The 16,617-nt window shown below is 44.1% G+C and overlaps 1 protein-coding gene across 2 annotated transcripts in view; it reads left to right on the top strand.

Annotated features, from left to right (window-relative positions):
• Positions 1-15,853, top strand: part of Pect (phosphoethanolamine cytidylyltransferase) — a 30,018-nt gene extending 14,165 nt beyond the window's left edge. Inside the window, exons 6-16 of one of the 2 annotated variants that reach the window (XM_077635033.1) lie at positions 17-83; positions 1,478-1,525; positions 2,040-2,124; positions 5,159-5,206; positions 6,056-6,148; positions 7,240-7,285; positions 7,783-7,859; positions 9,233-9,310; positions 10,528-10,593; positions 10,978-11,043; positions 12,685-15,853. In XM_077635033.1, the coding sequence (XP_077491159.1) occupies positions 17-83; positions 1,478-1,525; positions 2,040-2,124; positions 5,159-5,206; positions 6,056-6,148; positions 7,240-7,285; positions 7,783-7,859; positions 9,233-9,310; positions 10,528-10,593; positions 10,978-11,043; positions 12,685-12,891 (881 nt within the window). In that variant the 3' untranslated portion in view covers positions 12,892-15,853. The remainder of the gene's footprint in view (positions 1-16; positions 84-1,477; positions 1,526-2,039; positions 2,125-5,158; positions 5,207-6,055; positions 6,149-7,239; positions 7,286-7,782; positions 7,860-9,232; positions 9,311-10,527; positions 10,594-10,977; positions 11,044-12,684) is intronic. The other variant, XM_077635034.1, reaches the window with a different exon arrangement.
• The last annotated feature ends 764 nt before the right edge of the window (positions 15,854-16,617 follow it).

The raw sequence follows: 16,617 nt of genomic DNA, 5'->3' as shown, positions 1-16,617 counted from the left end.
AAGCATTTTATTTCAGATGACATCACACTTGACGCCTCTGGGGAAGACACCTATCGCTACGTCAAGGAGAGTGGTCGTTACAAGTAAGTGGCTATGTATGCGAAAACTAAGAGATTCATAGAGCTAACTGCAGCCATCTTCATTAGTCGGCCTGCGTATTGTGGGGTTGAATTTGGGGAGATAAACACGTTCTCCCCACTCAATCGCGGCTGACATGCTTCAAAGCCGCCCGGACCCCACCCTGTGATCGCGTACACTACAGAGCGCACGCCAACCACGGCGGGCCTTGCTCTGAGAGAATAAAGGAACGACACATTGGCTGACACAAACAGGCATTTATTGCTACAGCAACAAAAACGCCAGCTAGCAACAAGGCACGCTAATGAATCAAGGTCGTCCCATTCACCAGCAACGTTCCAAGCGAATGTTCGCCCATGCTAGGGCAAAGGATACTCCGAAGGCCGGACGGGACGAGTACGGGAGCGGGTCTCCCCGTAACTTCCTCGTCCCGCCGGCTAAGAGCGGAGCCACGAGCGACATGTCCGCTCGCGCCGACGATCCCCCCCTGAGGAGCCTCATGCCCCCTCTCCCGCGCCTGGGCTTCAGCAGTCTCCCGCGCAGCAACGCTGGCGCCCTCTCTTGCCAGTTAATGTAACTGACAAGGGAATGCGTTCCTCCTCGAGGTGAGGCTGCTGCTGCACGGTGCCTCGCGGGAAAGCAAACACGGGGCTGCAGGGCAGGTCCCCACAGTATGCATTGTTGCACTGTAGACGTAGTGTTGCTTTAAATGCTCCGTTTTATAATTCCATGCGCCACTGCGGTGCTGCTTGGCTGCTGACCCGAAAGACACGGGTTCGATCTCTGGCCGCGGCGGTTGAATTTTGTTGAAGGCGAAATTCTAGAGGCGTGTGTAATGTGCAATGTCTGTGCGCGTTAAAGAACAACAGGTGGTCGAAATTTCCGGAGCCGTTCACTGCGGTGTCCCTATTGATAACTTTTTTCAGCCAGACTTGAATAAACATGTCACTGTGGTGCTAAAGCTTTTAGATGCATTTGCATAAAGAAATAGACCCAGAATACTATTTGTACACTTATATAAGCAAATCGCATTTAGTTTTGGATCATATTAAGGTGCACTACTGATAATTCAAACTTCTGGTAATTCAAACAACTATCACTGACCCATTGAAGCTTGAATTAAGGATAATCTGCTGTAGTTATAAACTTCCGGGATAGTGGTACTGGTAGTTCAGTATGTAGGCTGTTGTATCTCTTTTTGTATACGTTAGCGATGTCCAATGCATTTGGTTGCATTTAAATGGAGTTTGGTTACATTTTATTGTATTTAGCCTGTGCCATGTGGCACCATAGTTAGTCAGAGATGTTTGACTATGGCTGTACAGGTAGTTGTTGCTTGGGGCCATAAATGGGTGCTGCTTTGTCATTACAAAAATGGCGTGCCTCGCAAACCTCCCAGGGAATGTCAACGGACAGCAGGCATTTCAACCACAGATCTCGTTGGCCGGTAAGCATCCTCTTGCGTTTTTCCTCCCAGAATTTTGATCTCGCGCTGTTCATTTTGCTTCCCAGGGGGGGAGCATGTGCAACATGTCTTGCACTGTCCAGTGCAGTCACACTCTGTCATGTGTCATAGTATTAAAGCACTACGAAATTTAGCTGTGCTGTTTTCCATAATGTTGAGGTTAGTTTATCCAGTGATAAATACACAAATTCACTTGCCTCTTTGTATCTCTGCTTTAGTTCCACGTGAAGTAGTTAGTGGTGCAAAGCAGTAAGAAAGGACATGCCTTGCTGATGCTCTCACAGGTTTGAGGATTATTTCAATTATGTTCACCAGATGTTTTCCCCCATTGCTTTGCTGTAATTGTCCCCATCATGCGGTATCACCCTGAATGTGTCCTAAACCATGCCTCGCCCTTTTATTAGGTACATTAACTAGCTAGTTTCATTAGGTAGTTAGCTACAGTGGTTATGTTAGCTTTCGTTAATTATGAGTGCTTCGATGTGTGCCTGTGCAGCATGCTTCTAATGACCAAGCAGCACCACCATCGAGGCGCCAAAGAGTACGGCGTGGACAAGGAACATGCAGGCAACATCAGCAAGGTATGCAAGAGACAGCCTCAGTTTTGTGACCTACAATGCATGGTTCTCTTCCTGAGTTCCTATAGACAAGCGTCAGGCCGTGACGTCAAAGAGATGCGGCGGCGCTGGTGTCAGCAGTGACTTTCGTTGTGTAGGCAAAAAGCGGAACCTTCCACATTGGGTGCGCCACGCTTGCGTGTTTTTGGGCACAATTCATGGGGTGCCGACAAATTGTGGTGCGGATGGTTGAGCCGAAATGGAGAACAAAAAAAAGCGGCATATGTTTCCACAAGTTTATTGCAGTCAGATAGGCGCGAAAGCTACGGTCAGGGGCTGAGTCGCAACACAAGCTCGGCGACGGATCGGGTTCGCGGCTACTTATTACCGCCGAGCTCATGGGTCATTATGCCGAGCTCGTTTCGCCCCTTGGTTTATTATATTTTGTTTCTGCATTAAAATCTAATAAGTTGGTTTGTGTCTGATTGCGCATCGTTGCTTTTAGGTCGCGTGGTAAACTGTGCAAAAATCAAGTAACGCATGCAACTCGTTCTCATTCTGCCGAGCTCTCACCGTAAGTTTAGGCGCGTTATTCCGTGTGCTTGGGAGCGTAAGTTGAACGCAGGGGGCCATTTTGAGATGCTTATCAGCTGGACAACGTCCCGAGCATCGCTTCACGCAAAACAAAAAAGACAAAAAGCTGCCACCAGTGGCCTTCAGCATTCACAGCATGCCACGCTTGAAGAAGCACCGGACTCGGGTAGTAGCACGCACGGCAATTTTTTCTGTTTTATTTTTTGCGAATTTCAACAAGTGTGTCGTTTTGTCCAGTGACGCTAGGATTTCAACAAAGTCGCGCAGTGTTATTTCCTAAATTATTTGAATTTTCACATTGTCGGTCGATCAGAACCTAGCGAACACTGCAAATTCCAAGCCAGAAGCCACTCCGATCAAGCAGAATGCGCACACATGAATAAATTCGAGAATAAGAAGCAAAATTTTATAGCTTTGCGGAGTGAGCGTAAATTTCGTTTGGAGCTCGAGGAAACCATCTATGCGTGCGCTCGTGGAGCTCTCGGATCGCATTTGCCTTATTCAAAGCAGTTATAGTGTTCATTATTTTCCAAGGTCTCCGGAGAGAAGCGTCTCAGTGAAAACAGGGAGCACATTACAAGGTTCGTCATGGGAGAAAACTGATTCTCGTCGTGGACGATTAGTTGCTCCCCATACCTCGCGCTTTCACCCGATGTAGCGCTGCGCTTTTACTTGTCGCCAACTAGGAGCGGAGAGGCACCCGATGCAGAGCTCTGCCTACTAATTTCTTCTGGCGAACAGGCTGAAAAAGTGCACAACTACTCTTCGAGCATCAACAAAAATGTTTATAACCACAAGTGACGTGCATGCTTTGAAATATTCGCATACACAAGTGGGTTTTGAAGGCAGTGTCGCTTGGCGCAGTGTAGGAGTGTTGCATTCTGCCTACACCCCTCGTCGTTGCCGACCGCAGTGGCACCTTTGTTTACAAACATGGCGCTTGTCTATAGGAGCAGTTTATTTATGGGAAAGCCATCTTATAGCTGTTGTTATTCACTCTAGAAGGAACCAATGCATGCTATTTGTGAATAAGTGACGTACGCCAGTGGCAAAGGCTGACACGTTATTAATGCGAAAGCATTATATGGTTATGTTGGGTTAGCATAAAAGGGGCCGCAAATTTTTTCCGCTGATCCTGTCATCCTGTATAGATGTGAAAAAGTTTGTGTTAGGTAGTGTGTGAATACATCTTGAAATGGGAGAAATTTGGTTGACGAATTTTAATTAGTGAATTAATTAAAATTATTTATATAATTATTTGCTGTCCACAAATTTTGTTCGTGCGATCCTGTCGTCCGATATAGATAGATGTGAAAAAGTTTATTTGTGTTAGGTAGTGTGTGAGTACATCTTGAAATGGGAAAAGTTTGGTTGACGAATTTTCATTAGTGAATTAATTAAAATTATTTACATAACTAATTGCCATCCGCAAAATGTGTCCACAAGTCTTGTCCGCATGATCCTGTCGTCCTATATAGATGCGAAAAAGTTTGTGTAAGGTTGTGTGTCAGTAATCTTGAAATGGGAGAATTTTGGTTGACAAATTGTAATTACCTAATTAGAATAATTTATATAATTGCTGTGTGTGAAGTGAATTTTGTGTAAATGATTCAATGAAAAACGATGTAAATGCGTGAGAAGGCTTACTAAGCATTAAAAAATGAGAAAATAAACCAATAATTCAATAAAAAGAAATGAAAATAAAATCGTAGCAAAATTTCAAATGAAAAGAATGAAAAATGAAGAGAGAAAGAGGAAAAGGACGAGCTTTTGTATTTCCGCTCTTAAGCAGGCTGAAGAGCAGTCCTGTAATTTTTTTGTCTTTCTGAACTGCCCCGACTATATTTTTCACAAATGAAGTGTATCAATTTTAAAATGCTGAAATGACGACCCCTTAGTGGTGCGTTTTCATTTGACAAGCGAGCCTCTCTAAAATGTGCTGGGATTGGAAGTCTGTAGTTCTTAAAATTCTTCCCAAGCAGGGCACGCATTTGGGGAATGGCTCTTTTGAACATGGGAGTAAATGCGCCCGTGATTCCCCAGTTGATTTTCCTTCATTCCGCATGACCGTGACTTTCTTTTGATTTAATTTCGGTCATTTATTTTGTTGTCCTCGCATGTTGTCTCGAGTAACTCTTGTCCAAATCCATTGTAACTCCGTATCGAGTTCAGTGCACGTGGCATGTGCTGCATTGGGCGGCTGTACTCGGTGAACTTGTGCAGAGATCGTACCCAGTCACTCCCCAGGGGGCGTAAAAGAAATTGTGGATGATTTTTGTGAAGTGCAGTACTGAGATCTCCTCTTCCCAGAAGTTAATTGCTCCCCTTATTTCTTGTATTGTCGCTGTCTCTTTTTGTTTTCTCTTTCACGTCCCTGCATGTGTGTCCCGTCGTCTCCTTCCTCTTCCCTGTTTCCCTGACCGTGCTTCCCTCGTGCGCCTCTCCCTCCCGTAAACTTCTGCAGTTCTCTGGTTTTGATGGTCTAACCGCGACCTGCGTCAATGGAAATAGCGTAAGTCAATGCTGCGACAGCACAAGCGACTTGCTGCCGCGCTTCCACCACTGCTTCTCTTGCGAGAAAACAAACATTTGAAAAAATAATGCGATTAGTATTGCTCTAGTTGATAAAGCTTAACCATTTTGAACGGACGGATGGAGCCTCTATAGGAAGGTTCGTCTTGTTGCTGGAAAGAAAAAATAAATATGATCTGAAATATGATCTGGCTTCAGAAAGATGGTGTGTACTTTGCACGTGCTTGTATTTTTGGAGCTGCGGGAAAACGAAGTCATGAAGCAGCTGCTCTTAGGTGCACATGGCCACGTGGAGGCATGCTGCTGACAGCTAATGAGCAAGGAGCCAGCAAAGCGTAGTTAACCGAAGACATGCACAGGAGGCGAACATGAGGAGTGTTGGACATTATTGGATCTTTTGCCGGTTTTGTACTTCAGTAATATTTAAGTGTGCTGTTTCGGAGCATGAAAGTTCGTTGTATACATTAGTAAGCCCTGTGCATTTCGCATTTACAACTGATCCTGAAACGCATGACCGCAGCTTGCCTTTTAGAGTGGAAATAGAAACTACAACTAGTAGGGCAATGTACATCTTGCCGTGCTTGTCAGTGCTTTGCAGGTGCCATGACAATAAACTAAGCCATGTAGTTCAGATTAGTGCATACTTTTAGGGTGGCAGTTATTTCGGGCAGGGCTGAGTGACGCGCTCAAGTGCTAAGGAACATTCAATCACTAGCAGCGTGGGTTGTCCTGTCAATGTTCACCTGTGGCTGTTGTGAGTTGTCTGTCGTGTTTGGTCCATGTCTCGACCGGTGTCCTTTTGTGTTTTTTTTTTTCATACTCCTGTTAGGACTCCACAACGCACAGCCCCTGGACTGGAATCTCTCAATTTCTGCCAACAACACAGAAGATCATACAATTTGCAGAGGGCAAGGAACCAAAGGTAAGCACAGCTTTCTCTGGAACTCTTTTACATCTAAAAACATCACCACTTGTGTAAGGCTGAAGGAGTGTGTGAAGCAAATCACATTTACATATGCTTTTTAAAATTTTTAATTGAGCACAGATATTCTGCTGGCTGGATTGCCATCAATATCTGTGTTTTCACATTCATGGCAGACCTACCCACTTTTGTACTTTAGCTGAGAAAATGTTCCCTACAATTAACGTATGCTGCCGCGTAGAAGTCGACCCCCCAACTTGGAGCCCTTGCTGGTAAAAAAAAAAAGTGAAGTACAGCAAAAGCTGATTGTCATTAATGGCTAGCCTGTTTTGGTGTTTCACAGGTGACTGCTCAGTTGGGTGTCTCGCAGACCCGTTTAGACATCTCTGCGCTCACGTGCATATTCTGCGTTCTTCCGCTTGCGGTCTCTGGTTCGGTCCTGTTTCCGGCCATTTTACGGACTCCAGGCTTAGATGGTGTTGTCGCGGCAGTGCCACACTTTCACTATCCTGTATAGAATGCATAGCAAACAGATTGTTAGATACTGGCAGATCGACCGCTACAACACATACGGTACAAATGCAGGCCAACAGCTGCATGAAAAGTTTTCGTCGAATTTTCCTCGCCACGACGTGTCCGAAACGAGACTGTGAGGCAACCAGTGGCGCTCTGCCACCGGCTTTCTCTTTCCTGAGCTATACGAGCGCCCTACTTTTCTGCACCGCGGATTGGCTCCGCAGCACCATGCTCCACCCTTGAGGGGGAACCCTCTATTGCCAGAGTAGCCACTCGGCCGCATTGACAATGCTCCATTCTTCCGCTGCGGGCGATGCTGACTCCAATGGCGATAGTTAGCTGTACCGCTGAGGCTTTCCTCCTCTCCACGCCTGGTGGTCAATCGGTTGGTCTACCTCGGTTCATGCTGTAGATTGCACCTTGTAATGCTACTCTAAATAGCTAGACCTTGCAATACCAAAACCTCGAAATAGGAAATAGCTACATTGATTGCTAAAATTTTGCTCAATTCACTGTGTTTGATACCTTTGTGCAAATGGTTCTCAGGACTGCTTTTCTTGCCTCTTCTTTTGCAGAGCACAGACCGCATTGTTTACGTTGCGGGAGCCTTCGACCTTTTTCGTATCCTTTCTGCGTTTCCAGTGCCTCTATCTTTGAAGTGATCTGTTACTAAGGGAACAGAACTGTCACAAAGCACCCTGGGCTTATTAACTGTTAAGTGCGTTTGAGCCTTGCAATGAGTTCTGATTTGCATAGTTTCTGTCATTCGGAGAAAAAAGCTCCTTTGTTGGCACCTTGCTGTGGCTCCAGCCGTCCGTACAACAGTCACTTGTACAGCGTAGGCAATTTTATCGAAAACAGCGCACAGTCTCCTTTTGGAATATAAGTCAGTCATTTGTGTCTTCAGTTCAAGTCACATTGGTGAGTGTGACTAGAAAGCAGGACTGGAAATCTTTAAATTTTGCCATGTCGGCACTCTCTTCAGGTAGCGCTGTCAAAGGCACGCAGTTTCAGTTGCTATAGCTAGCTGCCTTCATGCATTAAGTTTCAGCTATAGATTTGGTCAGTGTAATCTTACTGCTTCAAGCTAATCGTTGGCAGCCTTGACCTTGGCTAAGACGTGGGCTACTTAGACTTCTTGGAGAAAGCCAAGGCCGAAGGAGACTATCTCATAGTGGGACTCCACACAGATCCCGTGAGTACCACACCTTGGAGCCTCTTTTTCTTTTTATATTTTGATACCTGACAGAATATATGCATGCTTTACTGCACTCAGTGCAGTTGCCATTGTTGTGGTGCACACAGAGGAGCGTAACTTAACCTTTCTCTGCCAACCCAGCATTTTCTTGGACAGGATGGTTCATTCGCATTCTGCTTTAATTATCTAATTCTATGGGTTTTTGTGGAGGCACAGAGCTCTAAGATATTGGATGTGTTGATGAACAGTTAGCAACACTTGCAGCCAAGGGAAAGGTGATCGTCCTTGGGGCTGAAACTTTGAACGTGATGAAGCAGCTTTAAACGAGACTCTGGACAGCACAGAGAATGTTGGGAAGAAAAACGATGGCTGAACATTAAGCGACAGAGAGAAAGCAGTGTGCATCAGGAGTGAAATTGGCCTATAGCGTCATTTCCAAAGAGGTGGAAATTGACCCAGACAGGACATTTAGCGGAACAGAGAATTGAGTTTCTTGAAGTACGAAAAGCAAAGGGAAACGTGGTGGTGCAGTTAGGGAGGTAGGGATAGGAAGTTTGTGCGAACAAGGGGGCTGTGGCTAATGCAAGACAGCAGGGAATGAAAATCGCAATTGGGGCCGTTGTTTTGCGGTGAATGTATACTGACTTAGACTGATGACGTTTACCGTGTAGTGCAGGGGTACGTCGGGACTGTTTGCTTTGTAATGCTGCATTGACTACTGTATCAGACATGTGCAAGCACTGTTCTTCACTCAGCTTCTGCATGCATGTAACCTTGCCAGCAATGCCAGTATACTAGCTACAGTTGCTGCTGGCCAAGCACTCTTGTTTTCAACAAATTAAAGCTCAGCATGTCTTCACCGCGTAAACACCAAGTGCCAGAAATACAGTGCATGTGGTCCCATTTTAAACAATACTGGGGCATGTGGCAAGCTTCTGCATCATGTAAAAGCGAGCAGAGTAGTTTTAGCTGACTTAAATTTTCATTCTGCAGGTCTACATGCCCTTTCCTCTCCTTTTTCCTTTGCTCATGAAGTCCTTCTTTTCTTTCAGCAAGGGAGTTTGCGAAACCAATAATGTCAATCATTAGTAGTTTCTTGAGAGACCTGCATGCGTAGGCTCTTTATTTCCTCAATTGATTCGTTCCTCCTTATGGTGAGACAATGTGCTGCAATAGAAGGCAGCTACTTGCAGCTCCCGTGTGAGTTTCCATTAAAAAAAAAGCATTGGTGTATATTTTTCAAACATTATTAGTCATTTGGCCATGATCTTTCATTGGCTGGACTGTTCACTTTAACATAACACGTTGAAATTAATGCTTGTAGTGTAAATTAACACTGATTCTTCCATTTAATTTTTTTTTTGTCGCAGGTGGTGAACAGGTACAAAGGGTACAATTACCCCATCATGAACCTCCACGAGCGTGTCCTGAGTGTCTTGGCATGCAAGGTAGGTGAATTCTGTGATATCTTAAACTGCATCGTGTTGTCAGAGCAAGTGGTCATTACTGAGCAAGCATGCAAAAGCTTCATCTCTGTGTTTCTTTGTTTTTTAATTCAAAGATTTCTTTATGAATATGTAGGCGCCATTTGGCTTGTTCACAGATTTCGTCTGAGCTGTCGCAGAGGCTTGCTGTTCTGTCAGTCTTGTCAAAACGCTTTTTATTGCAAACTGTTAAGATGGCTTAGTGGCTATGGTCTTTGGCTGCTTAGGGGAAGGACACGGGATTGAATCTTGGCCGCAACAGATGCATTTCAGTGACGACAAAATGCAGAACAGCCCTCGGGCTATGTGGAATCGCCGCACGTTAAAATACCCCAGGTGGTTTAAATTAATCTGGAGCCCTCTACTATGGCATATTTCATGTGCAGCAGTGGGATGTTAAACCCCACATATCAGCACCAATACTTTAGTACAGCTCATTGGGAAATGAAGCAAAGCCATGCACTTTTTTCTGACTGTGCAGTTGGACAGTTGACCTCGTCAGAGGTTAACACTTTTTATTTTTATGTATTTATTTTGTGACTAAGCAATAAGCCCATCAGTCCGAGCTTGTGATGGACTGATACCACGGGCAGATTATGCAGTGCACGTTGGTAGACGAAGAAAATGTACGGACTTCTATGGTGTGAGAATTGCTGTGATGACAGCGATGAGCAGGCATTGAGTGTGCCATTCACTGCATTTCTACCCATTCCTTGTTTATTTCTTGTTTCTTGTCACGTACTGGATAGGCTACAGTATATTTTGTTCATTCTGAAGAAATTATAACCCTGCATTGATTGGCTAGTCATTAAGCGATAGAATTGATAGTTGCAGTTTAGTGATGAGAGCCTAGTTAGCGTTCAAACTGATTTTGGATTGCTAGTCCCGTTCGGTTAGTAAGGTTAGTTAATCCTTGGATTTTTCAAATCCGTAGCTTTACCATTAAGGCTGTCGTATGTGCACACACATGAACCTTATAATAACAAGAACAGTTGCCACGAGCTGGGGAAGCACACTATTCAACATGCAGAAGCGTTAAATCATGTGGGGAAGCACACTATTCAACATGCAGAAGCGTTAAATCAATGTCTTGGTTAGTAGTATATTTGAGAATTTGCGAAGTGCTGACGTTGAGGCTAACATTGGCATTAAAAGACACGGTCTTTTGTCTGCTTTCACAGTACGTCAATGAAGTTGTCATAGGAGCTCCCTATTCAGTCACAAAGGACCTCATGGAACATTTTCGGGTAAGTCGCAAGGGATGGTAAACCTTAATTTGATACTGTTTGTTTCAGATGTGTATGTTTGCTCACATCGTTAAAAGTTCAGTTTTTTTTTAAGAAATGGGATACATGGACGGTGGATGAAGAGTTCATTTAGGTGTATACGTATTCATGTCTCAATTTCGGTGCTAGCTTTAGACTTAGTGTTTTTGCAATGCAAGAAGGTAGTGACGTTCCCAAGATATTTCCTTCGACTTGAATGCGTCACATTCTTATGACACTCAAAGCATAAGGCGATCCTGACTGCACGCATTCCGACTGTGTTTATAGAACTGCAGCTGCATTTGACTGTAGAGTCTATTGTGCCAACACCCTTGGAAATAGTTTGAGTGAATTTTTGTTTTTCAGGTTCATGTGGTGTGCCATGGAAAGACACCAATTATGCAAGATGTGGATGGGAGTGACCCCTATGCTGTAAGTTCTGGTGCGATTAGAGGGACCCTTAAAATATTTCGGTGGGCATATCCTTGTGTAGCAGATCTGTAGAGGTGGTCTTTGCGGATATTAGAGTCAAAATTGAAAGCCCTACGTGGACCCTAAAATTTAGAAATAATTATACCGAGAAACGCGGGTTCAATCCCCGCCGCGGCGGTTGAATTTGATGGAGCCGGAATTCTAGAGGCCCATGTACTGTGTGATGTCAGTGCACATTAAAGAATTCTGGGTGGTTGAAATTTCCGGAAATGGTGCGTCATTGGCGCGCCATAACAAGTTGGAAATCAGCCTGCAGAAATCCTGGCTGTTCTCGATAGCAGCTATAGTATAACTCTCATTAGTGTTTCCAAACATCACAGCAATGCCTCCATGTTCTGCAAAAGTGCAATCATTCTGCGTGCATATATATTGGGTGTCATTATTGTGAGCTTGGGAAACTGAAAATGTGTTGCACAAGGGTGCTCTTAAGCATACTAAAACTAGGCCTGCTGTGGTGGTCAATAATACATGACTACAAGGCATGTATTAGCAACAAAATTGTTGTAAAATTCTTTCCTTTTAAGACTGTGATTCTCGAAGGATCTACTTACATAAACAAATTATTTCTTTGGCATGCATGCCTTTGGTTCTTATGGCTGAAAAGGAGACTGATTCCAGTTAACCTTCTACTTTTGTGCACATTGGAAATGTTTTTTAAAGCTAGCACATTTTTGCAGAGTTGTCCTGTTTGGATGCTTAGATGTACAACTAGGAAATAGTCGTCTGTCAGAAACAGAAAATTTGTAAGAAAGAGTATATTTAGCCACCTAATTATACTGCAATCTAAAATTGTGGGCAAGGTTTTAAATGGGGGAAAAACATTTGCCATGGTTTAACTACTGTTGAGCCTGGTTAGAGAGCGAAAGCTGTGCTGTATTGGGCAACTAGAAGCGGCTTAGCGCCTGTAACATTGAGTGCGTTCCGGACAACTGCCAGCACTGAAGCTTGTAAAAGCGCCTGCGTCTTCATTCCCGTCCATGTCTCCCGTTCGTGAACACCTCAGTACATAACTCGAATATACGCTTCTAAGACATCTGTTCGTTCACTAGACGTGCGCCATCTGCTGACCATCGCCATACATTGCTTGTTGGGGTTTCAGGGGGTGCCGCATGATGGTGCTACGACTGCATGCCATGCACATAAGAAATTCACCGGAAACATACTTCGCTACTCGCTTAATTGGGATATCTATAATTTTCATGCTCTTAATTAAATTATTCATGCATGCCATAGTACAGATCTCGAAGATACATTTCTTGGACTTCTGAACATTCACTAGACTCGCCTTCGTTCACTTCGAAGAGTCTAGCAGTTGTGGTGGAGTGGAGGAGTCCCCGTCTCGCATGCCAGAGGCCCGGGTTCAATTCGCACCTATAGCACAATTTTCTTGTTTTTTTTATTGAGGCCACTTCAAGGTCATATCTGCACCGTTCAAGGTCATTCATGCAGACACAGCGTAATCGGCGCTGCTAGGCTAATAAAGCTTTTGCTTTAAAAACTAGGGGCAGCTTTTTGTCAATAGACAAATGCCAACAGACACGGAGCTTGCACTTCTTGCATAACACCCTTCTCTGTCGGCAGGAGCCCAAGCGTGTCGGCAAGTTCAAGACCCTGGACAGCAAGAACAAGCTGACAACGCACGACCTCGTTCAACGGATCATACGCAACCGGTTGCTGTACGAGACACGGAACTACGAGAAGGAGCGGAAGGAGATGGCCATCTATGATGCGTGGCTGCTGAGTCAGCAGAACAACCACGCCAGCCACAACAACAACGTCGGCGATTAGGGCTTTCGTGCAGCACCCGAATGCAAGGAAAGCCCAAAGCACAGCCGCCGAAAGATGTGTTCCCACTGTCATGAAGAATCAAAATAGTACCCAGGACACATTGCTGAAAGCACAGGCCATATGGAAGCCTTTATAGCAGATTAGGTGATGAAAGATGTGTGACTGTAAATATAGTAAGGTAAAATGGTAAATATAATATAAAGATCCATGACAAAAATCATGGGTGGATTGTACATCTAAAAGTGCAATATGTTTGCAGCAGATGCATCTTATCTCGTCGAGTCTTGTCTCCAGGCAGCTTGAAAAAGCGCTGCGCTCTTATAGGGAGGGGGTTTTGGGGGGTGCACGGTTGTGTGGATACGAAGATAAACATATTGCGGCCTTGCAGCATCTGCTTTTTTTATGACAGAATTCTAGGCAGGGCATAAGACCAGCATTTCTCTATTGTACACAATGCTAGTTTTCAAATCACGGGAAAAGGTTTTTCACTTCGATTGGAGCTCATTTGCAGCTCAAGGTGAAAGCATAGCTGACTACCGTGCACATTGGGATCATTTTTTTTCAGAGCATTGCGCAGCTTGCGGAGCGTATGTCAGAGACATACCATTGGTTCAGACATGTTTGCTGCGCGCAGGAAAGTGTTGAAACTGTGTGCGAATTCATAACATCTCAAATAGGTGACAGATACAAAAAATTGTTTTCGATATCGTGCCATATACCCTCTCGTAGAATGCAGAACAGGTCTTTGGTAGCGTTTGCTTCTCACAAGAGCACTTTGTGCTGGCATGTTTTCACATATGCAAAAGTGATTCATGAAATACACAATTGAGGCAGCGTAAAGTGCACTGTTGTTTTATATGCCAAGGTACACAGAAGCCTCAACACAAGCAGAACCAGGTTGAGAATTTAATTGTTAGCAACCCTCTTGCCCAGTTTTTTTTTTCTCTATGGCGAGGCCAGAATAGGTATAAATGAGTTTTGTCATCTTGTTATGAACAGGAGCCCATCCGTGACGTGTGAATGTCTCATGCTGCAGTTGTAGTGTGTACTTGCTTAAGCAAGCCATCTCTGTAAGCACATTTTTAGGGAGGGGATTCTTATATAGCTCGAGTGGTACATATAGGTGCGCAGGCTCAACTGTTTGATAAACCGGACTAGTCTCACCTTGTAGGCTGTGGGCGGAAACACTGCAGTGGGCGCCGCAGCACTGTTGTTGCGGGGAAACAATGCTGCGAGGCCCACTGCAGTGTTTCGTGTACATCTGTGCATTTGTACATAAAAAAAAACACATGCCCAGAAACCATGTGCTTCCTTCAAGCCTTTTCGAGTGCTCCTGTTGCAGATTGGAACTTTTAACTTGTCTGCTCTCTCTGTGTGATGATCTGTATCGTGGTCAGGACCTGCATCATCGTGGCAGATTATGCATCAGCTGTACATCCATTGCTAGCACACGGCTGTGTCCAGTCTCGTTTGAAGGGACCATGAAATGATACTATTTACTGAGGTTAGGAAAAATCCACTAGCGATGAGTATTCCATCGCCTATCACTGTACCAGAAATATTTTTAAGCTGCCTTCATTAGCACCGAAGAAATCGGTGATTAGAAGTGATGCTCCTTCTCTCAATTCATATGCGCCGACGAGTCAGGAAAAAAAAAAAAGGAAACAGGTTGAGACTGCACCCCATCCCACCCAAGTCACTCGGGCAAAGCCCAATGAGCAGGCTCGCCCAGATTCCCTGCTCTCTGTGTAAGGGGTAGGGGTAGGTAAGAGCACGCAGTGAGGTGTCTCTCTAATTGGTTGCGAGCAGTAATTTTTAAAAACTATCTGTAAATGACAACGGTCCGCACAAAACTTAAATTACTGACAAAGATCATGTTCACAAATTCGTTGCATTAGAATATGACCATCAGCATCATTTCGGGGTCCCTTTTAGCATGGATTTTGAGCTGAAAGCCTGCTTGGGTTCCTACGTTTGTGTCCATTGTACTGTGGTGCTGTACGTAGTATTCATTTAAGGGAACAATTTGCTGTCAATGAGTTTAGGCAGCACAGTTCTTTTTAATTCACAGTGCTCTCTTACGCAAACATGTTTTAAATGCACATCTTGGTCACTGGGTTTTGTGTTGCAATTCCACATTGCTCATTAATTCATCATTCTCTTAAATATCCCAGACTAGAAGTGCCCTCTAATGCTTATCTTCTCTCATGTTAGTGGTCAAAACCACATTGCTCGAAAATCATTATTACGGATCTGCTATATTTAGGCATGACTGCATTTCTGACAGCTTTTTGACATAACATGGACATGAATGTCATGTTTGTCCATGATGTGCATGCTAAAATATGACAGGGTACGGAACCACACATGATGCATTTGACTTGCTTTTTTTGTCATTCCTTCTCCTTCCGATGACTAGCACAGGAAGAAAGCTGAATTAACTTTGCGTTTGCAAGGTGTTAGGAGCTGCTCTGTTGTCTTTCTTGGTCCGGTAATTGGCTTGCCAAAACTTGCAGTCGTGCCATTATCTTGTAAGCTAGCTGCCAAAGGAAACCTTGCAAAGCACATTTAGCTGTTCTATTTTTGTGCATTGTGTGGTTCAGCCACACATGTTGCTAGTCATTGGAAAGACAGTTTGCTGTATGTTTTACAGTGGTTTGTGTAATCAAAGGAATATATCTTATTTACATCTGTCTCAGGTGCATGCAAGCATGCAAAGTAAAACTTTGCCTACTTTTGCATGCACCTGCATACTCTTGGCATCCTGTACTTTTAATATATTTATTTGTGTGTGTCAAGTTTTAGTGTTGTTAGTGCAGAAAGTGGCTCAACCGGTCACACTGCCTGGGCATTTTTAAGAAAAAAAGATTATTACAGGGGTTTGCACTAGCTGTATGTTTGCAGTGTTTCAGATCAATTCAGGTGCCATTAATAAAATGTGAGCTTTTGTTGCACAATGTTATGCTGTGTGCCTTAATTTGTGTGTGAACATTGCCCCTCTCCTGCAAGTGGGAAAGCGGGTGTGCCTGCATATGGGTTCCCATACAATGAACAGCTCACTGCCAAGGGCAATGGACAAAAGCCTATCTCTCATCCTTTCCTGGTCCAATGATCCAACTGGTCCCAAATACACAATTCGAAACAATTGGAGCCTATAAGAAGTCAACTGCTAGCTCCCGACTGTAGTAGCATCGAAGTGGGCCACAGGCAAGCATGCATAACACATAAACCATAGGAACACTATGAAAACCTGGAGAGGTGACAGTGTTCAGTATAAATAACGCTGAAATAACCTTTTTTTTTTTTCTCCAAGCTTATATACACCATTCTTGGTAGCCTCCTCCTGAAGCCAGTGACGCTGGTTCATTGAGTGAAATTGTACGTAATCACAACTGCAGGGATGGTGGATTACGTTGCTGATATACTTTTTCCAAGAAACTCATGATTTCACTGTTTATGTAGAGCAATATGCAGATCTGAGTCATGAAAATCATTGTATTGGAAGTCCTAATTGGATTGTCAAATTCTGCACTCCAATCGAAACGGCTACCCACTTGGATTCATGAGTCCAACTGGCTGATTTATTAGGTCTTTTGATTCCAATTAGATTCATTCAGAATGCCCAATTGTTTTTTCAGCCTGGATGGGCATGTTTATAACACTTATGCAACAATTACAATAATGGGCTTCTACCTAGAAAACCAAATAGACGACCCATAGGGTTCC

The sequence above is a fragment of the Amblyomma americanum genome, chromosome 8, assembly GCF_052857255.1.
Source record: "Amblyomma americanum isolate KBUSLIRL-KWMA chromosome 8, ASM5285725v1, whole genome shotgun sequence".
Lineage (NCBI taxonomy): Eukaryota > Metazoa > Arthropoda > Arachnida > Ixodida > Ixodidae > Amblyomma > Amblyomma americanum.
This window is presented reverse-complemented; position numbering and strand designations above follow the sequence as displayed.